The sequence below is a fragment of the Atractosteus spatula genome, chromosome 7 (genome assembly GCF_055471065.1).
Source record: "Atractosteus spatula isolate fAtrSpa1 chromosome 7, fAtrSpa1.hap1, whole genome shotgun sequence".
Lineage (NCBI taxonomy): Eukaryota > Metazoa > Chordata > Actinopteri > Semionotiformes > Lepisosteidae > Atractosteus > Atractosteus spatula.
The window spans coordinates 38,443,482-38,467,573 of NC_142712.1; the positions used below are offsets into that span (position 1 = coordinate 38,443,482).

Genomic DNA, 24,092 nt, shown 5'->3' on the forward strand with positions numbered 1-24,092 from the left:
CACCTGCTTTTCTTTTCTTTGGTGGAGGACAGCTCTCACTGCATCTTCCCTGCTACACTCGCCACCCTGGCTGTTGCCACTCGCAGAGAAAGAAGGGTTACAATTACCAAGCAGTTTTAAAGCACTGTTGCTTTAAAAAGTTTAGTCAACCGCTCAATTTCCTTTTACACTAGTAGAACTGGGTTTGTGAAGGTAAGGCACATAACATAAAGGAGTCCGCTTTTTAAGTAACAAAATGAATCTCGTTGATTGTTCATTGTGTAGATCTGCAACAGGACTCAACAGCTTATACAGATCTAGCATTTCTTGCCTTAAGTGTTGTCAAGCTGACATTCCTTAGGTGTCAGGTGCATAGCACACTCACAAGATTTTCTTAGTCAAATGTAGTGCTACCCAAGCTATAGATTTGAAGTTTTTCTTTCTTAACTCTGTAAGAAGTGATTGATAATAGCAGATGTATAAATATATTGCAGTAACTATCTTCAATTTTTTCTTTCACTCACTTTGTGGTTTTTCTCTATCAAATGGTAAAATATATTGTTCAAGTTGCATGTCCTTACATAAACATTATACACATAAAAATGTACAATTGGCACACTTACTGTATCTATTTTTAACCAGTCGGATATTATGTTCTGCTGTTGCTGCTCAGCAAAAAACTGAAAGTCTTTTAGACGGCTCCAGGGAGATGTGTGAGAAATGCCAGGAACACCTGGGGGCTAAATTTCTGAAAGAAGCAAATTTCACTGCATGCTCCCCCTCCGTGCTCCTTTGGCAGGAAGCTAAATCTTCTGCAAGATCATCTTCCTGCTGCTTTTTTTAATACTACACACAGGCTTATCTTCCAGTCTAGTGTTCATACTGGACAGAAAATCAAATCAAGCAATAACTAAATATTAAACAGCATGTACCTAGTTTGAAGTAATTCAAGAAGGTAGCTGCGTCAGCATGCGTAGGCTGCCAAGGAACAAGTAAAGGTTTATTCCATGCTGAAAAGAGAAGAAAAGAAACATTTCGGCTGTGGGGCCTGCTTCAGGTGTGAAGGTGGGGTTGATTTCTCACCCGAAGAAGGCTCCAAAACATTGGTTCTTTTCTTCTCTGTTCTTATGTACATAGCCGGTACACTGGTTCATTCAGCAGTTGCTGGTTTAATGAAGTGAAAGCCAAAAGAATGTGCAAGGACCTATTACCTTAGGTTAGGGTCTGCACTCTTTGAGATTTTTGTTTATATTATTGTGTTTTTCTTTCAATTGCAAATTTCCACACTGGGGAAGCTTTGGAGTAGTGGTGAGGGGTCTGGGCTTCTAATGGTTTGGGGTTGAGGGTTCAAATCCCAGGTCTATACAGTGGTACCCCTGAATCCTCAAACTGCCCTGTTAAATTACCCAGATGCATAAAGGGCTACAAACAGAATGCTTTGGATTAAATGAATCAGTAATAGCACTGTATTCTGCAGTTGACTGTCGCCCTTCAAGACAGTGTACCGCCTGGAAATACCCAAGCCATTAACCTTTAGCTAGAGTGCCTTGCAAACCGAAAGACCAAAAAAAAAAAACCACAAGAACAACTGAAACCAATCCATCAACCAAGAAATACAGAACAGCAATAAAAATCTATTTAGATTAGAACATTTATTTCTCAAGAGAGAAAATATAGCTTCAGACAATCAGATTATAGTAGGTAAAATCTGCATTATGTACAAGCGTAGAATCTCTCTCATAGCCATCTTATAAACAGATCTAGAAAGCGAATAAAGACTTTCTACAATAAATACAACATTCTGTGCTTAACAGCGGACTTACAGCAACATTTCAGCCCGTTGGCCACAGCTTGAGGAAATTACAAATCATAAAATGTAATAAAAGTGTTTTAAAACTTTGATATTATTACAACGTTATACATAGGTCACAAAGTCCACTGCTTCTTTTAAATTATTTTTCCCCATTTTAAATAACTGAACTATTTACTTTCAATTGTCAACTTTTTTCCTTAAATAAATTATTTTGTGTATTAAAACACAAAGAAAATATATATATATTTATATATAACCATTAACACCACAGAGAAGCTAAATGAACTTTGAAGCCAGCCAATAATTTATAACAGTATCTTACAATTATTTACATCATTTTTCTTCCCCGTAGTGCCCTCGGTTAACTCAATACAAATGCAAAAAATAAAATATAAGGGTATGATATACATTTATATATGTAAGGTGTGCGTATTTAATGTACAAGAAGTGGTTTCATAAAATATTAAAAAGTAAAAAGCTATCGTAAGAAAATGGCAGTGATCCTTTTATTTTTGTAACTTTTTGCCTTTTTTTATAAATATGAAAAAAAAATGAATTTGCCAAAAAAAAACATAGTGAATTTTGTCATCCTCATTAAACAGTTTTCCGTTTTTCTGAAGTTTTGGTTGTCCTTGTTTTAGGACCAGGCTCTTCTGTGCTTTTCCAACAGCACCAAGACTCTGCTGTCTTTCTCCTCTCTCCTCAGCGTACCCTCCTGGCCTTCGTGAGAGTCAAACTATTCCGGCTGATGAGAAAGACAAGGCTGAGCGTCTAACCCCTCTACCCAAACACTCACCCCTTTACTCCCTGTCCAAGCAGCTGGACAAAGCCACGCCCCTCTTCCCTCACCCCCCCTCCCCTTGTCCAGCAGTAGCTGGGTGGATGGCCGCTCTCTCCCCCCATTCTACAGGTAGCTGGAGGTGACAAAGCCGTGGTCGCCCCTGACTCGGCTCAGGTGGATCATGGCCCGGTCGTAGGCCACCTGGACAGACTTGCGGATGCTCGTCTTGCGCCCCTCCATCATGCGCAGCTTGTCCACCGTGTCGTCCACCCCCAGGGGCTGCACCTTGTCCCGCGGAAGCCACTGCCTGCAGCCAACGACAAAACAAAGAGGCTGAGTCAATAGAAGAGCCCGAGCTCGTCCTCGCCCGAGCCCGGCCTACAAGAGTCCAAGCCCGCCCGAGCCTTTGCACACAGGAGCCCGAGCCCACGCTCGCCCAGCACGCACAGGAGCCCGAGCCCGTCCTCGCCCGGCACGCACAGGAGCCCGAGCCCGTCCTCCCCCTGCACACTGGAGCCCGAGCCCAAGCCCAAGCCCGTCCTCCCCCCGCACACTGAAGCCCAAGCCCGTCCTCGCCCGGCACACACAGGAGCCCGAGCCCGTCCTCGCCCGGCACACACAGGAGCCCGAGCCCGTCCTCGCCCGGCACACACAGGAGCCCGAGCCTGTCCTCCCCCGGCACACACAGGAGCCCGAGCCCGTCCTCCCCCCGCACACAGGAGCCCGAGCCCACTGGCTGAAGTAATCAAGTAGTCCAGTGGTTCTCAAATATGGAGTGCCGCCAGGTGGTACGCCATATGACCCTGGAACTTTGTTGTGTGCACTGAAAAACTGGGACAGGTTTTCATATTTTCTATTTTAATAAAATAGAAATTCAAAGCCTACAATACAATACAATACAATACTACAATACAGCGCGTGCTAATACTTGAGTGGACACAAGAGCTACTATGTAATTCTATACCATTGTATAGGAATGCATGCTACGGACGTAAGTGACCAATTGTATTTAAAAAAAACTTATCTCCAGCAAATAGAGAGGTAGGAGAATGTGCGTGATTTTGGAACAATGGCAATGTTGCGAGCACAGGAAACCATAGAAATGTGTACTACGAACACTGGCAATCTTGTGAGCACAGGAAAGCGTGATAGGTAACAGAAAAATATTTAAGAACTGTTCTAGGTTATTTTGAGAAAAATACGCCAAGCATCTGTTTCGCTCCCATGCGCATGAAATAACTTATTTTAACTTCTGAGACGGACTCCTGAAACGGAAACAGAGAAAAATGCAAGCTTGCGGATTGCTAAAGCAGGTAAGCCCCACACTATTTTTGAAGAACTTTGTTTACCGTTGGCAAAAGAGCTGACACGTATTATGTGTGGAGAAAAAGCTGCTAAACAGCTCGACCTGCTGCCCCCTCTGAAAAACACAGTCACTCATAGAATTATTAAAATGGCGGATGATATCAAAAATACGCTGATAGAGCGCGTTAAGATGAGGAGCTGCTTTTCACTGCAATTAGATGAGTCTGTAGATGTTGTTGATTTGGCCCATTTGCTCGTTTACATTAGATACGAGTTTGAGGGTACGTCCCATGAGGACTTTCTGTTCTGTAAGCCTCTACCAACAGGAACTACAGGAGAGCACATATTTCAGCTTTATCGAAGAGCATGGCATCGACTGGATAAAATGCGTCGGCGTTTGTACAGACGGTGCTAGAACGATGACAAGCCGACACAGCAGTGTAGTTGCACAAATTAGAGGTTGCTCCAGATATGAAGTGGACGCACTGCAGCATCCACCGTGAGGCCGTCAAGAAAATGCCTGAGGATTTAGAATCTGTTAGACTCTGTTGTGAATTGTATCAAGGCACGACCAATGAATTCACATCTGCTTTGCTCGACTAAACAGGCTCACCCCTCTCACTGAAATGGTGCTTTTCCTGTTGTCATTCTGTAAAGCACTTTGAGAAGCCACCTTTAAAGGCGTTATATCAAATAAAGTTTATTCTTATAATATTTATTATATGTGTATGTGAGTGTGTGCGGGCAAGCGCACTCATGTTGGTCATTGAGATTTTCTGGGGTTCCTATGAGAAGATGACTTGTAGGTGGTACTTGGATGCTTTGGTTTGATCAGGGGTGGTACTTGGTCCAAAAAGTTTGAGAACCACTGAAGTTGTCTAAATAAGGTTTCATGCAGCCCTGATAGTAGAAAAAGACTTTGCATGTTGCATACTTTTTCATATGATTCTATTGTATATTCTATGCATTCTATTGTACTTCCAAGCGCCTCGTAAATGTATTTTTGTAATTCTGCAGTTCTTTTAAAGAACTGTGATAAACTATTTCAGTATACGATACTGAAAAGCTTGGAAACTGCTGATATATTTTGCAAAAGAGAAAACACTGTCTGTCAAAGCCAGCTGTGAATCTAACAGCCAGCTAGTTCTTTCAACATCTGTCGAGAAAACAGGCTTCAAAGTGGCTTCATTAGCACAAATGCCTTGCATCGTTAAGAAACGCAAAGACAATTATATTCAAACAGTGTTGGTTTTTCTTGTCGTTCTCCCCCCTCGCTCAGACACACACACAAACACCTCCTCCATATCACAGCTGTTCTAGTGGCGAGAAGGGAGGGTGAGGGTTAGAAACGGCCCTGAGGATGGCTGAAGACCAGAATCCTGGCTCCTCCTGCAAGCTCTTTACAGGGCTCCAGCACAGAACCACATTCTCCTATGCAGAAATCCTCTTAAAAGAATGCTGGATGCTGGAGGTTTGGTGGCTCTGTGGCCTAAGGATCTGCGCCTGCTGCTGGAAGGTTGCCGGTTCGTATCCCGCAGCCGGCAGAGGAATCCTCTGTGCATCTCATAGAGTGCAAGCTGGGGTATGCGAAAAAGCACACGAAAACAGCACACAGGAATACAGAGTCTCACGTCTACCCATTAGTAATGACATTTAAAAAAAACAATTGCCAACTTTTTTGAAATAACAGATTCTCATTACAAATTTGATGCTTTTATCCAAAGTAACTCTTGTTTTCACTGGGTTTCGAACCCTCAACCTTCCAGTGCCCGAGCGCTGTGCCACACTGCTGCCGGATTACAGTCTCATGAGGTCAACCCCTCTCTAGGCAGTGCAGGCTGAACTAACACGCACCCTCGGCCAGCCCCCGCGCACACTCACCAGGTCCTCTTGTTGTCGAAGAAGAGGACGAGGAAGAGCTTCTCCCCGGCCTCCTCCTGCCGCTGTGCTCCCAGCCTCAGCACGTCCAGTGGCGGCACAGGGATGGGCACGCCGTTGTGCAGCAGGCCCTCGCGCGGCATGTCGGGGTCGATGATCTGTGCCAACACACGGACACAGTGGGCAAGAGCACGCGCACACGGACAGGCACGGGGACCCAGACGCACAGATGGCAGCACGTGCACGGCGGGCACTGACGCACACTCACCAGGGCAGGGTAGGAGGGGTATCCCCGGCACTTGGCCCACACCAGGTCCAGGGGTTCCAGCTCCACGCTGCTCTCGAACGGCATCAGCAGACTCCTGCCTGTGGCCGAGACACATGTCATCACTGCCCTGCCTGTTCCATCGGTACAGCACAGCCCCGTTCCTGTGCATCGTGGGAAGCCCTCTCCCACATCACTAACCGACTCCAACACACGAGCCGAGCCTTCCTGGCTACCTTTTCAGGGACCAGCAGCAAGCTTTCAATCTACCAGCTGCTGCATTACAGTTGGCCATCACCCTGACCGTGAATCTTGGGATGTCACGGACATGTCACTGCGTGAAACACAGGAGGGTCCCGGACAGCACGAACGCTGGGATGAGGGGCAGCTCTCATGCTCTTTACGCCCCTCTTGCTGCCCTGCCCCTCGCTCTCACCTGCGCCAGTGTAGTCCGAGTCTCCGTTCACGCCTTCCAGGAAGGGGACCCGGGAGAGAGCAGGTTTCCCTCGGCTGCGTTTGGGCTGGGACACGGCGCTGCTGGGTGGACACAGAGAGGAGAAACACGGGTGGAGACAGTTAGACCAAATTCTCATCCAAACATCTGGGGAGCGGTAACTTCTGTAACTATGTAATTAAAACCGTAGAATTCCAACTTTAAAAGGATACAGTGCGTAACTTAATTTACAGAACACTTTTGGTCATGTTACCAAAAGAAACATATTACTCTGGAATTTGTCTAAAGAACTTTTGAACCTTTTTTAACAGGCAACACAACCAGGGGCCCCCATTCAGTATTGACAATATAGCCCCAGTGGAGTACAGGTCCAACAGTAAAACACAAACCAGAAGGCACAAGGGGGAACCAGGAGGAAGTACATTTAAGCCTTATTTGTGGGAAGGGGGTCGCCCAGGTACCACACTGTCCTCGTTTATACAGGAAAAACTCCAATTTAAAAAACGCCAACTGTAGGCAAGCACCTACAATAAAACACTTAATTTATTCTTTCACATCTGGTACAAAGAAACTCTTCTATTTCTCCAAAACCCTAAGAATATTTTCTGGCCATCATGCACAGGATTAGCATATTTTAAAGATTAAGATGACATTGTGTTGACAAGAGAAGAACTTGCTGCAGTATGAAGTACTTTATTTTACTGTCAGGCATTAATTATGCAAGAAACGATATAGGTTCCAATACTTGTTTGTTGAATTTTTAAATCCCCTCAGTACAGCTATTAGATCGGCTGTGAATTTGTACCTTTTCCTCCTCTGGTCAACTTGTGGTCCCTTCTCTAGATCTACAGTACTCACTAATGAGTTTTGATCTTTTATTTGAAACGTACTTACGAATGTTTATTCAAGGTAAACTTGCCTTTACAGTGCTTCACGCCATTTTTGTCACACGTGCCTTTGGTTTCTCAATGCTTTCCCGTGTCTCAGCCAAGATCACCTAAGCCGAGACAGTGCCTCACTGTTCTGTCATACACTACGCCTTGGACACTAAACAATTCACTGCAGTACATTTCAAAAGGTGGCACGGTGATGCAGGTACTGTTGCCTCACAACACTGGGGCCCCGAATTCAATTCCAGACTGGGGTGCTATCCGCATTCAGTTTGTATGCTCTCCTTGCGTTCATCCGAATTTTCTCCAGGTGCTCTGGTTTCCTCCCACAGTTCTAAAACATACTGGGAGGTTGGGAAAACTGGCCCGCGTGTCAATGTGTGCATGTCTACGTTTGTGTCAGTGTGTCTGTCCTGCAATGGACTGGCGTCCTGTCCAGGGTGTACCCTGCCTTGTGCCGTTGCTTGCTGGGATAGGCTCCGGCTCCCCCACCTCCCTGAATCGGACGAAACAGTTAGAAAATGGATGGATGGATGGCTGGGTGGTTGTTTTAAAGGACGAGACAGCGCTGTCAGGACGGATCCCTCTGTGCTCTGTGCCACCCCAGACGGTCACACACCTCTCTCTGTTGAAGGGCGCGGTGCCAGCCGTCAGGGATCCACACTCCGAGTCGGAGCCGCTCTCACCGTGCTTTCCGAAGCCGTTCGTCAGCCCTGGGGGACACAGTCGGGACAGAAGAATGTCAGAAACACACACACGGGCACAATGCATCGCCCTCTTTGAAAACACAGCTGTGTAACAAGCACCGGTCATGGGCAGCGTCTCTGCTTCTGGACATGTACCCTCCCCTCCGGCACGCCAGGCTGGCTCACGGTATCAAAAGTACACGGTTTTGACACATTTCACTTCTCCCCCTTTTTCAAAAGGGATTGTCTGCCTACTTCTGGAAATATCCAAGATTTTTGAGCACCCTTGGTTTATTTTGGGAGAAAGCGGTTACAGTGAGCTGTAGAGCAGATGAAAGTTGTTGGATCCTGTACTGAAACACAAGACACTCAAGACATCTCTGTTCTCAAATGCTGCCAGTAAACAGACATGCATACAGTGACCTCTAGTGGAGACCTCTAGGATTGCAGACCCAGCAGATCTGTAAATCTATCCACAGGTGTGCAGTGAAAATGCATATTTTGCATATAATGCATACAACATAAAATTCTACATTCAGAGTTGAGCAGAATTTATTAAACTGAGCAGGGCAGTAATTCCACAGTCAAAATCATTTTTGCCGTCTTGCTGAAAATCAGAAGGCTGGCAGCAGTGACATGCAAGTCTGCTGTTCTTCCATTCAGCTAGAGAAATATTAGGACTCCCAACACCATCACAAATACCTGATCTGATGAAGCCTGCACAGTAAGTGGAAATCATTCTAATTACTTAGAAACTATAAGAGCTTTAAGATGTGACAAGGGGGGGATTAAAATGTTCGTTCACATTCCGGAGCTGCAAATTTATTAATATTGCACACAAGCAGTGAGGCTTTTTAATTGCTTTTATCCATTTCGTTTTCCGGATGTGCCAATGAAAATAAATGCTGTTAAAACACTGAAAGCTAATTTTAGACTTATGGTATCAGCTGTAGTTCTTAAACTTATCATTTTATATCCACCATAATATGGATTTACAATTGCATCACACAAGGAGTAAGACCATACGCATTCTAACCCACCCACCCATCAGAGCCATTAATCTTAACCCTCTGTGAGCTCCATAGCACCCAAGCAGAAGTGTGACTGGAAGAGGGGCCCAATATCAGGTAACCCGTCATCCAGGCGGCAGGAGGACATAGTCTGCAGTGAAAAGCACACCGTCTAAGTGACAGTATTTTCTCACACACAGCAAGACAGAGTGCATCAAGTGGAGCACAGACAGCTGTCAATGCTTCGCACCCAGCAGGACACAGCAAGCTAAGATTCCCCTGTCTGGCCAAAGCCTGCAGCACCTGTGCACATGTACGCTGCTAACCAGGGAATCCCTGCAGGTCAGCCAGATCCACAGCCAAGACTGAAACCAAGCAATGTGCCGAGTCCTTAACAGAGAACAATGTTACTGAGGGGCCCACCAAGTGGAATGATCCAGGAAATTAGGACACAGCCCGCACTATACCCTCACGTCTACCAGAGAAGATGTTACAAACACGGTTGTATCCATTAGCAACGTCGAGCTGGGGTCCTTACCTCCCTCGGGGGCGGGCCGCGGCGATTTCTCCCCCTCGCTGTCGGAGCTCCCGCTGAGGCTGCAGGGCCGCCGGCGAGGGGTGCGCTCGGAGGGGCTGAGGGAGGGCGACGGGGCGTCGGAGGCAGGAGTGGGAGTGAGGGGCGTGCTGTGCATCTCCTCCCCACCGTTCTGCAGGGGGCTGTCGGCCCCTTTGGGAATCTTGGCGCCGTTCTTGGCTTTTTTGAAGAGGACGGAGGTGCGGCGGCCGACGCCGGGCGCGGAGGGGCTGGGCAGGTCCGGGGAGACCCCGAGGCTGAGCCCGTTCAGCCCGCTGTCGCTGAGCAGCCGCTGGATGCCCCCGGCGGGGCCGCCCCCCGTCCGCTTGCTGGTTGGCACGTCGCTGTCCGACTTCAGGCGCTTGTGTGGACGGCCCGGGGTCCTGATCTCGCTGCCCACGGGTCGCAGTGTGGGGGGGTCCTGGGGGGCGTCGCTGTCAGTCGGGGAGGGGGCAGGGCCAGTGGGCTCTAGCGTTGGAGGAGGGGTGGATTTCGAGGATTCTATGGGCAGAAATAAAACAGGCTCACCATGGCTGCTAAGTTTCTTTTTCATTCATTTTTAAAATCACTTTGTTTAGGATGTTTATTTTAGATACATTTGGCAGTGCCAACTGAGGCTTTACAGCCCACAGCGGCCGACCCTGCACCCACATGGAAGGAGTGAGGAAGTTCAGGCAGGTCTCTCTGAGCCGCCCACACATCGAGCTATTCCTCTGAACGTGCTGCACACAGGGGGACAGGAGGACCCACGCCGAACGGAGGAGTGGGAACATCACAGGAGGTTGCCATTTCGCTGGGCAAGGAAGACCTGACCAATCGCAAGCCTACATTTACAGACGCCCCCCGGAGTCACAGAGCTCAACCAACAATCAGAGCCAGCAGCTTGCCCTTGTGAGCCACGCAGAAGGCAACTACCTTTTTCCTGAAGATATCACAGCATACTTGACCAGAACACTGGGGAATTAGGAATGCAAGACTCAGGAATTCAAGACATGAGACACCATAAAATTGTAACCACAAGAGTAAAAGGAAATCATAAGCCATCAAAACATCCGAAGAGGACATAACAGGAAATGCTCCACTGTCTACTGCTGCCAGAAAGGAAAAATATCACACTGTACCAATAAACCAGAAAGCATCTGGTCAGGCCAGGCAGTACCTAAACGGCATGTTAATAAACACAAAGGTCTTCAGTTTTTATGATGGTTGATTTTATCTAGCAACTCCTAGTTATGGAAAGTCATGAACAGATGAAGAGTTACCACAGGTACCTGTGGGAAGTATTCCTCCTTTATTATTATTAAACGAATTAATTAATGAATACATTCATTAAAAAAACAAATTTCAATTAAAAAAATGTCCTCTTGCCCCACGTACAGAGTTTTGTCAGGCATGGGATAGTCACAAGATTTAGTTCTCTTTTTTAAAAGCTGACAAGCAATTCCACCAGAACTGGCGCTCCACAGTGGAGCTGGACGGACTGTACCTTTCTCCGGGGTCGGGGGGGGGCTGCCCACGCGCTCGCCCGGCACCGTGCTGTCCTCCCCTTCCTCGGGGGCGGGCTTGGCGTGGTCCCCGTTCAGCAGGAGCCGCTGCTGCTGGCCCAGCTTGTAGCGGATGCTGTTGATCTCGCGGCGCAGCAGGCGGATCCGGCGCGTGCGGGCCCCGCTGGAGCGCATGCTGGTCACCATGTCCAGCTTGTCCAGCAGCTCCTTCAGCTGGTCCTCGGCCGACATGTGCAGGCGGTTCTCTGGAAGCAGGATGTTGTCCACTACAGTGCGGACAGGGAGGTGGAGAAGAGGAAAGTGTGAGAACACTGCAGTCGTGGCAACAAGATACTATTAGTGTGTGGATAACTTTCCTAATACAATTACAGGAAACCCTCGCTTTAATAGACTTCAGATTTAACAGACAAAATCTGGTCAACTGTTCCTTTCAAAAAGGACGTACATGACGAATCGCCATGCACGTGAAACCGTTTCAAATGCACTGGTTTTGGCGATTATGCAAACGTCACAGTATAGTGAATAAAAAGCACATATGGTGAATCTTCAAGTGCTCCCACTGAAGAAATTTATAACATTCCAAGATAAAGGCTCAGATTATCCCAAAGGTACAATGCTGATGAGGCTGGTCTCTTCCGGCATTTTCTCCCAGAAATGGACACAAGCATCCGTGTCTATGCCAGGACGGTAAACCAGCGAGGAAAGGATCTCGGCAGTAATTTGTGCAAATGCTACCGGCTTACACAGATTGACACCCATTGTCAAGTTAATTACAGGGACTGAGGGTCCTCAAGGAAACAACGGACGAGCTTCCAGTATTCCATTACCATTCCAAACAAGCTTGGTTTGACAGGATTTGTTTCTAATATACAAGTGCGATTTGAGCTCGAAATTTCTCATTGCTTATTTAATGGACATACTAGCCACCCCTTTCCCCCCATTAGTCTGGTAAAGTGAGGGTATACTGTATATAACATCCAGCTGAGGAAGGTAAGACGCACTGTGGAATATTACAATTCAACAATGTAAGAACAGTGCAAGACGGAGCAGTTACAGCAAATCTTGCAGAGGCGTCAGAAGGCGTCAGAGAAGGTGCAGTCCTGAGCTCCCAGGCAGCTAATTCTGCCCAGGGTACAACACAAATGGCAGGAGAGCAAAGAGAGGAAACAAACAAGCACGTGGCAAAAGAGGAGAAATGTGGGGGACTGGAGGCAGGAGGGGCAGGTAAAAATCAGGTATGAATATAGATGGACAGCCAGCGAAGAGCATGAAGAAGAGATGCACTGGTTAGGCGAGCCAGATTACAGGTCAGGGGGCTCCAGAAGAGCTGGAGGGGGTGGTTACAGATGCGAGGATCACGCAGTGGGTTAAAACACATAATGTTTGCACGGTTCTCTCCCAGCCCAGCACGGCAAGAGGATTTCGAATTTAAAATATGATTTTTTCAGGAATCACACGCTCCTTATGTACTACAAGATTGTGGACACGATTCAAACACTTCAATAAAAACATCACAGGTGTTAGTGCTCTAAGGTCTATTGTACGGGGACAGAGCTCACCATCCTCCCAGGAGCAGCGGTAGAAGTCCTGCGTCTTGGGTGAGTCGGGCAGGTGCATGCCAGTCTCGGAGTCGAAGCCGATGCTCTGGGCCTGGCGCTGCGTGTGCCGCAGGATGGCGCCCCCCAGGTCGCGCAGGCGCACCGCGGCCCGGTGGAACACGGTGTCTTTGGCGTTATACTTCAGGCAGTTGCTCACCATGAGGTTGAAGTCGCCCTCGAAGTCGGCCAGGCTGCAGTAGCTGTGAGCCTCCACTTTGGAGCGCATGGTGGAGAAGTCCATGGGCTGGGAAATGAACTCCAGATAGTCCGGAACCTGCAGCGCAACGCAGGAAGAGAGGGATGCCGATGAGAGAAGGACAGAAGAAGCACGTGACAGAGGAAGCCTGCCAGAAGGAAAGGCAGGAGACAGGGCAGGCCAGAGGAGAAGGCGAGAGAGAGAGGGAAAGTAAAAAAAGGGGATTAAGGAGAGAAAGACAAGAAAATGGGGAGGTAGAAAGATGGAAATAAATAAAACTTGGGAAGAAAATAAGACCCAGCAGGAGGGGAAGACAGGTGCGGTGTCCACACCTCTTACCTCTTTGAGGTTGACGGGTTCAGCAAAAATCTGTGCGGCGTCCTTCTCCTGCAGCTGGTCCAGTGTGGAGCGCAGGAGAACCAGGAACGGAGTCAGTTGGAGCTCCATTGCAGCCTGGTGCACCTTCACCTGGACAAGCAGGGGGAGGGAGAGGGGTGGGTGAGGGGAGTGGAAATGCCAACACTTTCAGAGCAGAGGACCCAACACCTCACCAACGTCAGAAAATGATAAAATAGTGCCACTTATTGTAACCCACAGAATACCCGTTTGTCTAATGACCCATTTGCTCATTCTTCTTCTACCTCTTTCACCTCATTCGCCGAGCCCCCGGCCCTCTTTCTCCTTCACCAAATTGTCCTCTCACTCCTTTCCCTCTCCGTGCCCCCCGTGCCCTGTGCCCGCCCCCGAGTACCTGCTCCCTCTTCAGCTTCTCCCTCTTGCGGATCAGCTCCACCAGCAGCCTGGCCCTCTCCAGGTCATGTCTCAGTTTCTGCCAGTACTTCAGCTCCTCCTTCACTGCGCTCACCTTCTCGTCCGTCTCCGTCTGAGCAGTGCCGCGACACACACAACACAAGAACACCACCAAATTACTGCGCCTGTCGCATCGAGCTGAGGCCAAAGCTTTGGTTTAGGAGTTGCATGTCACAATTTGCAAACATACAACAAGAAGCTATTAACACTACTTTACAAATGTGCAGGTTTACTGACAAAACACAATATGTTGTTAACTGTTAGTAGAGGTTGCTTACTAATGACAAAGATTCTGAAAATAAGTGTTTTTTGCTAAAATTATATTCTTGTCTTAAGGCTGCTACCACTGCAGGGAAAAAAAAACACCTCAACTGAATTTCAAGGACTTGTCCTGCTGCTTAGTTAGGCTGAAGACGATGCCCCTGTGTGTGTACACATTTCCCTTGAGCCTACACTGGGCCCCCAAACACTCCCCCAAGTCCTGTGACCTCCTGACACCCTGGGCCCTCAACCTCTCAACCCATGAGCCCACACTGGCCCAAAGACCCCCTTAACCCTAGCCTCACTGAAGCCCCAAAGAACCACTTACCCCTCCCCTAACCTTGCTGAAGTCCCTGCCTCAGAGACCCCCTTGCCCCTGCCCTAACCTCACTGAAGCACTTGTCCTAGAAACCCCCTTACCCCTTTAAACTTACTGAAGCCCCAGAGGCCTCTATACCCCTCCCCTAACCTTACCGAAGCCCCACAAGACCCCCCTACAGGACGTGGGCAAGCAGGCAGAGGGAGTGTGACGCCCTTTCCACCCCTCTCAGAGAAGCCACAGAGCCTGACCTGCTCGGCACCCCTCTGGGCTTGCAGGTGCGAGTGCAGTCGGCGGATCAGGGGCACCCCGTTCCTGGACTGGCGCTTCAGCAGCCAGTAATTGTGGAGCCGCTGCATGAACTGGTTCTTCCTCTGGACTGGGACCCCCGTGCAGATCTTATTCAACCTTTGGAGAGAGACAAGAGGCCAGGGTGAACAGAGCAACACCGATAGGCGCCTCAACACGCCATTCTGACCCAACCCCGCCTTAACCCTCAAAATAAAACTGGAGAGAATCTGCGCCGAATTTCAACACAACACAGAACAGGAATCTCACAAGAAAGTTCTGAAAAGTGCTTATTTTAATAAAGGGGTCCAAAGCCAATCACAGAGATCGAAGTATAAAAAAAATTTCCAGCTGGTTTATATCCTTCAGGCAACCTGTAATCACCCCCACCCTCCACACACCCACTGACGCAAAATTCAAAACTGTCAGTACTCAAATCAATTATGGAAGCAATATAAAAATTTGAATATATAATGCAAATTTCAGAGTGGTAGCCAGTGTGTCAAAATGAATTGACGTAAAAAATCATATAAAAAAAACCCCAACTATATTAACATCCTACAGCTGTCAACCACCAAAAAATACCACCGTAAGACCTGCAGATATACAGACATTGACCCCATTAAAGTTTTTAAATATGGCTCCTGGGCAGCATTTCTTACATGACACGGGTATAGAAATGAAAGGTTTCCTAATGAAGGCCAAGAACAGCAGACAGCCCCATTTCATGTTTCTCCAGTCCTGGAAATACTTAGAAATTTGGCTCAGATATTTCAGATTAAAATATTTATATGTGCAAGTGTATGAATAAAGGAAGGTTTAACTCATATTCCGCTGATCATAAAGTCCCTCATCCTGTCTGGTCTGGATCCTTTCTCTGCACTGCGCTTGCTGCTGCTGCTGGTCTGTGAAGACTCAGAGCCAGCATTTTGTTGTGACAAGGGTAGACTGAGCACAACTGGGTCTCCTCATCACTAGTGGTTTGAATGTAGTTCCTGGTGCCTTGGGGACAGGGAGACAGAGCAGTAACAAATTCAAACCAGAGGAAGTGAAAGCGAAGCCGGGGAGCTCACCTGTGGGAGGGGATCTGCGGTACCATCACCATGGGCACGGTGGAGCGCCGAGACACCACCTCCAGACTCTTCCTCACCTTCCTCTTCAGCTTCGAGCCCTTCTTCGCCCCGCGCTTGTGCTGCTGCCCCGGGGTCAAAGAGGAAGCGCGCCCCCGTCCCGCCCCTCGGTCCCGAGCCCTCTCCTCGTCCACCTCCTCCCCCTCCCCGATCTCGCCCAGGTGGGAGTTACAGCCCCCCACCAGCCGGCTGCTCTTCCGGGTGGCGCCCGGCGGCGAGTGGGCCTCGCAGAAGGCCGTCTTCTTCACCGAGAAGGTGGTGCCGTTCACGTTGGTCTCCCGCACGGGGTCAATCTTCATGAAGAGCCCCGCGCGCTGGGCGCAGGTGACGTGGAAGGCCGTGTAGCAGTTGGCCTTGTGGCACTGGATGGAAGCGCCCTGCCCCTTCTGCTTGCAGATGTAGCAGGTCAGCTTCCAGCGGGCCGGGGGGATGTTTTCCACCCCTTCCACGGGCTCCAGGAACACCGTGTTGGCGAAGCAGACCTCTGGGATCCAGATGGCACACACCACATGGGCCCAGCGCCCATCGCTGGTTTGTTTGAAGGCGCCTCCCTTGTTGGGGCACAGAACGCAGTCCACAGGGCGGGAGGGCGACTGCAGGCAGCAGCGGCACAGCCACTGGCCTTCGGGGATGTAGGGCACGCCGTAGCACTCCTGGTGCACGGCCAGGTTGCAGATGTCGCAGAAGAGGATGACGTTGCTGTTGAGGCACTCGTCGTCCAGGCAGACGCAGCAGAAGGCGTCCTCGTCGATGGCCGACTGCGAGGGGCCCTGGCTTCGGCTCTCCAGGAAGGACTCCTTCTCCAGCCGGTCCATCAGCAGCTCGAAGGCGTCGGGCGAGACCGAGGCCTGCCCGTCCGACACCCGCTTCTCGTTGACCATCTCCAGCCAGGCGAAGTCCTCCTCGTCCATGTCGTACTCGGCCTCCGCGTCCAGCTCCTCGGCGGACTTCTCCATGTAGCGGTAGTAGGCGGCCGGGAGGGGCGGGGCCTCGGAGGGTGTGTAGGAGTCCAGGATGCGGAAGGTGGGCTTGGGCAGAGCGTGATGCGGCGTGTGGGAGTTGGGGTGATGGTGGTATGGAGGGTGCTGGTTGTGCTGCCCTCCTCCTACATGTGAGGAGGAGGAGGAGGAGGAATGCTTGGCGGTGTCCTTCTTCTTCCCTTTGGTGGCAGGGGGCTTCCTGCCAGGCTTGGAGCTGGGGAACAGGGGCTGCTCGCTGTTCTCCTTGTTGCTGTTGCACTCGGCGATGTCCTGCGCCGTCATCTCATCCTCGGTGATGACTGTGAGCGGGTCGAAGATGCTGATGCGGTGCAGCCGGCCATCCAGGTCCACCTCCACCATCTTCTGCGCCTGGGCGTAGGTCAGCGTCTCCCGCGCCGGCGACACCTTGAGGCTGTAGGGGGAGGGTGAGCGCGGGCCCAGGCCACCGCCGCCCCCGCCCACTGCTGCTGCCGCCGCCACCCCCCCAGCCTGGCGCCCCCGCCTCCGCGGCTTCCTCATCTGCCCCCCGCACTACCTCCCTGGCGCCGGGGGAGAGATCGAGAGAAAAAGACAGAGAAAACTGGGGGTCAGCTTATATGGCAACAGACTTTCTTTTGAACGATTTGGAAGTGGTGGCTAATTTCCTATCCCAATGTGGCAACTGATCACAATGACTCAACGGGCTCCACAATCACCTGCTGATGAACAAAACTACATCAAAACTCATTACTCTTTACTGCTGGCAGGACACTGCAGAGCTTCCGGGACATGGAGACATGCCATATTAAAACAAGCACTCCCAAATACTCTTGCCAGTGGTTCGTCTTCTGGCTTTTGTGCCAGTCAGATCTTTACAACAGGCTAACTTGTTTTCAGTTTTCTATGTGGGGCATATTTTTTAAATTTGCTCTCACGTCTTCAAATGTCGAATGGAATCTGCATTAGTCCTGTGCCTGCTTCTAAAAATGAAGACCCCCCTCTAGTTTTCCAAGGAAAACGCCTTGAGGGAGTACTTGGCAACTGTCATTCCCACCTTAGTCTGTTCATCATAAATTGATCACCTATTCACAGCTTTATAATCATCAATTAAAGTAACAAGTAATAGGTTCATTCCATGCTGAAAAGAGAAGAGAGAAAACACAATGTTTCGCCTGTGAAGCCTTCTTCGGGTATCAATTAAAGTAAGCAATTAACACTGATTATTTAAAGCTTTTGGAAATCAAGTCAGGTGGGCAAACCTGCAAATTCCCACTTCTCCCAGAACAGTTCACTGGGAAATCTTGAGACTTCTTATCTCAAGGCAAAGCCTCTTCAGCCACCTATAAAAACATTAGCAATGGACACGTTTGTCTGTAGTAGTACGGTGCCTCTGTTCCTGCAACTAGAACTTCACCACAGCTTCAGAAAACTTCTTTAAACATAAAGACAGGCTTTTGATTTAATAAATTCACCTTCGTGTTAGTTGAGCTCTAGTACAGTTTACAGAGGCTGCTCTCGCCTGGTCTTGCTGATGTGCCATATAAGACCTGCTGGTCTGTGGCTCTCCAGTTTGTGGCTCCAGTCATAGGCCACCCCTGTGCTTGGCTTTTTAAAGGCAGAACATCAATTCTGATAAGATGTTATTTCACAAGAAAGGAGTGTTACGTTTGCTGGGTCCTTGCTCCATACTCTTCAGCTGGCCTAGTTTTCTGCTGGAGGGCAGAGGGAAGGCTATGGGATTAATTACCTTTCCAGTGTTAGATGCTTCAGTGCACAAAAACAGTTACAAACGAGAGGAGACACTTTGGCACATTCAGTACTCAATATCAAACCAATCCAAGGAACCTAGAAGCCAAGTTGTTTCTAGGAGGAAGCCAGGGTATCAGCTTCTACAACATAGCCAGGTAGCTTGTTCCACACTGCCAGACTCTTTGCATAAAGAAACAACTTCGAGACTACCTTCAATATATATATATTCAATATAGAAGTATGTATATCACTGTCATTCCCCATATAGTGTTTTCTGGGTCATATCCATGCAAAGAGGATATTCATTATAGATCACTTCTCCTTTGCACTGAAATGCTGCATTTAAGAGGTAAACTGGACCTCTGTAGTTGACGCGCTTGTAGTAAGTTACAGGGAAATATATGCAGCACTGAAGAAGTTTCAAATCACATTGGTCATGTTAAGAGAATACAGCTAACTCCATGCCAAAATCAAATGTGAAAATCAAGTGTGAAAAATTCACCAGTAAAAATCTTTTCACCATTGTTTTTTTATGATGATTATAAATGTGTGAAAAATTGACCCTTAGGGGGCCACAGAGACTTCCAAACAACTCCAACCCAGCAATCAATTCCTTAGGGCAGTCAGAACCACCTTTTTCTCAACAGGTCACACACAGCTGCTGGCTAGAAGAAACCTGTAGAACCTGTGGCACCAGCTCTGCCATCCGTGGCTCTGCTGACCCATCCTCTCCATCAGTCCAGCACTCTCTCAGGAGATATGACAGCTGGCTCCATAACTCACTGCCATTTTACCTACTGCCGTTCACAGCAAAGAGGACCATCTTCAATATAAAAGCACAATTCACAAGGGGAACTTACAACATACTGACACTAGGCAAATCATGTCACAGGCATGTTTGCACAGATACATTCAGCAACTAACACGAACACAGACGTAACATGCTAACTTGCAACATAGAAATATCGCTACACCACGCCCTATGTTATCACTACCTGTGGCTGAAAAAAGCTCTGTAATGCTCTACTAACTGGGGTATCTAAATCTACATTGAACAAACTTCAGTATGTCCAAAATTCAGCAGCCAGAATCCTGACCAGGTCTAGTGCAAGTGTTCACATTACTCCTATCCTGGAGTCCTTGCACTGGTTTCCTGTCAAATTCCGTGTGGAATTTAAAATCCACATGCTCACCTATAATGCTCTGCATGGCTTGGCACCTCAGTACCTGTCTGAACTATTATCGCCCTACTCCCCACCTCACAACCTTAGCTCTTCTAATTCTGGTTTACTAACTGTCCCCCAAGCCCGTCTACATTCTATGGGTGACAGGGCCTTCTCCTGTTATGCCCCTTAGCTCTGGAACTCTCTCCCCAAGGATATCCGAGAGTCACCTTCGCTAAACTCCTACAAATCCAGACTCAAAACCTTCTTCTTTAGAAGAGCCTTTACTTGACTGGTTCCATTCTTTACCCCTTTGCTCCTACTATACTTAGTACCACCATCGACAGTCTCCTCTGTGTATTGTAATTGTGTTTTATCTTGTGTATTATTTTTATTTATTGTTGTTGTCATTCTGTAAGCGCTTTGAGAAGCCACTTTTTAAAGGCTCTATATAAAATAAAGTTTATTATTATTACTTTAGATCAACGGCACATACCAAACTGTAACTGCCTGAAAAATAGGGTCAGGGTCAGCCTATGAAGGTAATAATCAGGAATGTGACTTCATCTATATTTTTATGAGAAATATCAGACTGTTTTGCAGTTATCGGTCGGAACACCTCTGAGTCACAGTGATAGCCGAATCCACTAACGTTTCCTCACGCTTTGCACTCACAACTTTGTCTTTGTTCAGAAAATAATTAAAGCTCTGCGGTGGTACATTATCCTTTCAGGGTCTTGCTTTAAAAAGCACTCCCTGCATTGTCGGCCATTATGTTTCGTAAAAACGTAAACAGACCACAAATACAGCGATTCTGTGTAACCAACCAGACCCAACCCAAAAGACAACCATTCCTCCTTCGATTTAAATGCTCCCGCCTCGCTGCGCAGGCGTCGTGACGTGTGGAGGCGGAAGTGATCTTGCATCGAGCACACACACAGCTGGCTCACACGTGACTTGACGGCGCGGTGTTAGAGCTCCTGTGCTCTTTGCGCATCGGGGGATAAATTCAATACTCCCCCTCCAAATAATCCCGGTCACCTGTTCAGCGAGCTTCTCAATGAGAGCATCACTCCCCTCCTGTGTCCTTATCTAGAAAACCACTCATTTTACTTTATCAAACTATCCCCCACCACCGAGAAGAAAACAAGTCGAGGCTCCCTTTTTCTTGCCTATGGCATTGGAGCGGCGAGTTTAATCATATACGGACAAGAAAGTGAAAAATTCAATTTAAAAGATCAAAACCGGATCAACGGGTAGAGTTTACTGGTCTTAAATTCAGCCTAAACATGCAAACGCCCCTTCAGCTGTGATCGCGGCAAAACTTTTACAAAAATGACATGTTTTTATTTTCGCTTGGTGGGGGCGGGTCTATGCAAATCAAGCTCCTCATCTCTCCACACACCCGCACAGCTCGCAAACTACTGCCACAACACGCGATCTCTCTCTGACAACGCTGCTGAGAGCTGACATAACGGTTTAGGCGCCCATCGCGATATACCCTGCTTTCTTTGCTTGTGTTTTTCGGGGAGATTTTTCTGGAAGGAATCCCCTACACTTAACCACCAAGAACACCCCAGACCCACTTTTCATAAGTGAGCTTCCGCTCGGCCAATCAGAGTCTCCTGCCGCCCTCACAGGGTCTTCAAGAAGCCAATCAGCCATTAGCAGAGGCGGTCCTAACCGCCATAGTTTGGTTGGCTGCGTTTTATTTCCAGAAGGAGAGAAGATGGCAGCCATCTTCCCCGCTAAACTGTAGTGCTGACCGAAATATTTCTCTTTACAACACGACGCTACAACAAGCAGGCCCAAACACAATGTCGGTTAATAAGCGCCTTTCCTCTCCTGACATATCCCCTCAAGATCACATTAAAACTCTCCTTCAGTATTATGTTACTGCCCGTTTTCTTTGACCGGGGGGGCAGTTAAGAATCTCCATTAATTTTCTGAGTAAAAAACCGTCTACACCCCTGCTTAAAAACAACCTCGCCGCAGCGCAAAAAATAAGAAAAATTCGACTTTAAACATTTACCTTGTTTTTCAAAAGGCAACTCGACAGCAAGAGCAGCTAAAAAACAGCCAAGGAGAGCGGAGCCGTCGCTCTGGGTGCTTCGGCCGAAAAAGCCGGCAAATTTCGGTGTGCAAACGTCCTTTTCCCAGCTTTAACCCTCCATCATGGCCACGACTGAACGTTTTCCAGTAGAATTAAGGGAGAACAGGCAAGTGTAGTGCCAAGGTTTATTTGAGAGAAACACGAGAAGGTAGATACCCTGGTCTGGCTACGAAAGGATTTTTTCCCCAGCGATAGCTAAGGGAAAGCGGCGCTTTCAATCAAGATAGCGAGAACACGCCCCTTTAAAAGAAGCGAGCTGCCGAAGCTGGTTGTTTGACAAACATGGAAACCCCGTGGTAGTGTACGATATTACTGTGTCTCCCTCCGACACAAACATCGCCACACACACTCCAGTCCAGTGTGTTGGAGCACAACGCCAACACACACCACCAGTACGTAGACCTTCCCCTTCATACGCGCCATGCCAGTTACTCCGGGCTCATCCCGGGTACAGCGCTGCACAGTGCGTGCGGCGGACTTGTTGGAGCTGCACAGGAAAAGCAGACAAGCCGGGCGCTCTCATTACTATGCGGCAGTAGAAAAATACATGTGCATGGCGTGGTTTCTGTGCAAGCCCACTTCTAGCACCGCGTTCGGCTGAATTCCTTCACCCTGCCTCTCTTTATTGACAAAGTGAGATTGAATGTGCGTATCGCAGTGATGGTCATAATAAAGTACTATTGATTTGATAACCATTAAGCTTTTAGTCCATCTGTAGAAGCTAATGGTAGCCTACTGTATGTCCTTAGGAGTAGGAGCCAGTGTTCACTGGAATGCTACTTCAGTCTCAAGACATTACGGATTCATTGACTGTATTTAAATAAGTACAAGAGGTGTCTTTTCCACTCACTCTAATGAATCCCGGGTCTTTCCCAGTGTCAGTAACGAAAAAAAAGTTTTCCGAGTGAAAAACAAAGACGAGCTAAAATGCAAGAAAAACAGGGTAATGCTATCGTTTTCCATAACCTTGCTCTTGTGGCATTCCCCCCAGAAGCGAAGCACACGTGTACATCGCGTGTTTAAAGTTGCACAGCATTTTTTTTAAGTGAAGACTTCAGCCTTCTTTAAAATTTAAGCAGAGGTTTATACCAATGATTCTAACTCTTGTCGAATGTTTTTTTTACGATCCAGACGATTTCTTAATCATAGAAATGGTCATTGGTTTTCGTTTTCTAAACGGACTTTAAAAAGTTGCTGTCAGCTGTCAAAGTTTATGGAGGGCTTGTAATTTATATCGACTCTGTGCCAGTTCCTGAGTTTCAGAACTGCCCTCATTCAAGTGCGTAAACTACAATAACAAACTGGTTCAATAAAAAAAGGAGCGGCTGCTTGTAAATCTGTATGCAGAAGTTGCTGGAAGCGGTATCTTGAGGTGAGGGTATATTCCCCTCTCAAGAACGAGGTCTTGGGCTTTAGCACTGGGATTTGTATAGCTCAGCTGGAACAAAAACAAATCAGCCGACACAGGGCCCTCCAGTACCATTGTAGGGAACCACTGGTATGATTGATCTTGTGATGGTCTCTTGCTTGTTACAATGTGGTGCTCAGCTCTGCATGTTGTGCTACAGTTCAGTCTCTCAGGGGTGGGTGGAGTTGAAACTACACACCAAACACCCCTTCCCCCATGCGCATATCTAGGTCCCACTTTACCTCCCCCAAGACACACACAGTTACATTAAAAGCTTTCCAAAACATTTTAGAGTGCCATTTAAAATAATACAAAATGAATGAAAAAGGGATACAAAATGAATGTGTGGTAAACTGCCTAGGACTGCGAAATTAACCCTCTGAAAGTTTCTTTCATTTCTTCACAGGGAACAGAAATCCAGGTGTAAGCAGTGTAGTGGCAAATGTTTTTAGGAACGACCCCTCCTCCCCCCCACGAGTGTCCCCAAGTGTTTCAACACCTACACAGCTGCCCACTTCTGTCACCAGCTAGGATGATCCTCCGTTAACCCTCACATCCCTGAGCTACCTTGTAAATTGGCCCTTAGTCTTGCAAATATTTTACGACACTGATTCAATCCATCTATTTTCCAACTACTTTATTATCCAATTCAGGGTCGCAGGGGAGCTGGAGCCCATCGCGGCAAGCATAAGGCACAAGGTAGACCCTAGACAGTGCACCAGTCTGTATCGCAGAGCACACAAACACATTCACACTCACACTACAGCCCAACGTTTATTCACATGAGCCAGGTATCCTACCAGGATGTCTCGGACGAGAACAGTGCTCAGCTACCAGTGCATCCCGCTGGGGCCAGAAGCGACCAGATTGGACCAAGGGACACAGTACTTAAGATCAGATAAGATCACTTTATTGGCTCTATACAATTTCTTGCATTAGGAATTTGTCTTGTCACATA

General features: G+C 48.0%; 1 protein-coding gene across 2 annotated transcripts; it reads right to left on the bottom strand.

The window, feature by feature from the left end:
* Positions 1 to 1,616: 1,616 nt before the first annotated feature.
* Positions 1,617 to 21,916, bottom strand: brpf3b (bromodomain and PHD finger containing, 3b). Of its 2 annotated transcripts, none has more exons than XM_088921765.1 (13): positions 21,646 to 21,916; positions 15,686 to 17,261; positions 14,576 to 14,732; positions 13,686 to 13,817; positions 13,274 to 13,402; positions 12,700 to 13,012; positions 11,122 to 11,406; positions 9,600 to 10,136; positions 7,985 to 8,078; positions 6,458 to 6,555; positions 6,025 to 6,122; positions 5,760 to 5,914; positions 1,617 to 2,880 (listed from the first exon to the last, which is right to left on the bottom strand). In XM_088921765.1, exons 2-13 carry the CDS (start codon positions 17,239 to 17,241, stop codon positions 2,697 to 2,699), a joined length of 3,738 nt encoding a protein of 1,245 aa, XP_088777891.1. In that variant the 5' UTR covers positions 17,242 to 17,261; positions 21,646 to 21,916; the 3' UTR covers positions 1,617 to 2,696. The 2 variants fall into 2 exon arrangements, with proteins under 2 accessions (XP_088777891.1, XP_088777890.1); XM_088921764.1 differs by having other exon boundaries at positions 6,458 to 6,558.
* Positions 21,917 to 24,092: the final 2,176 nt, after the last annotated feature.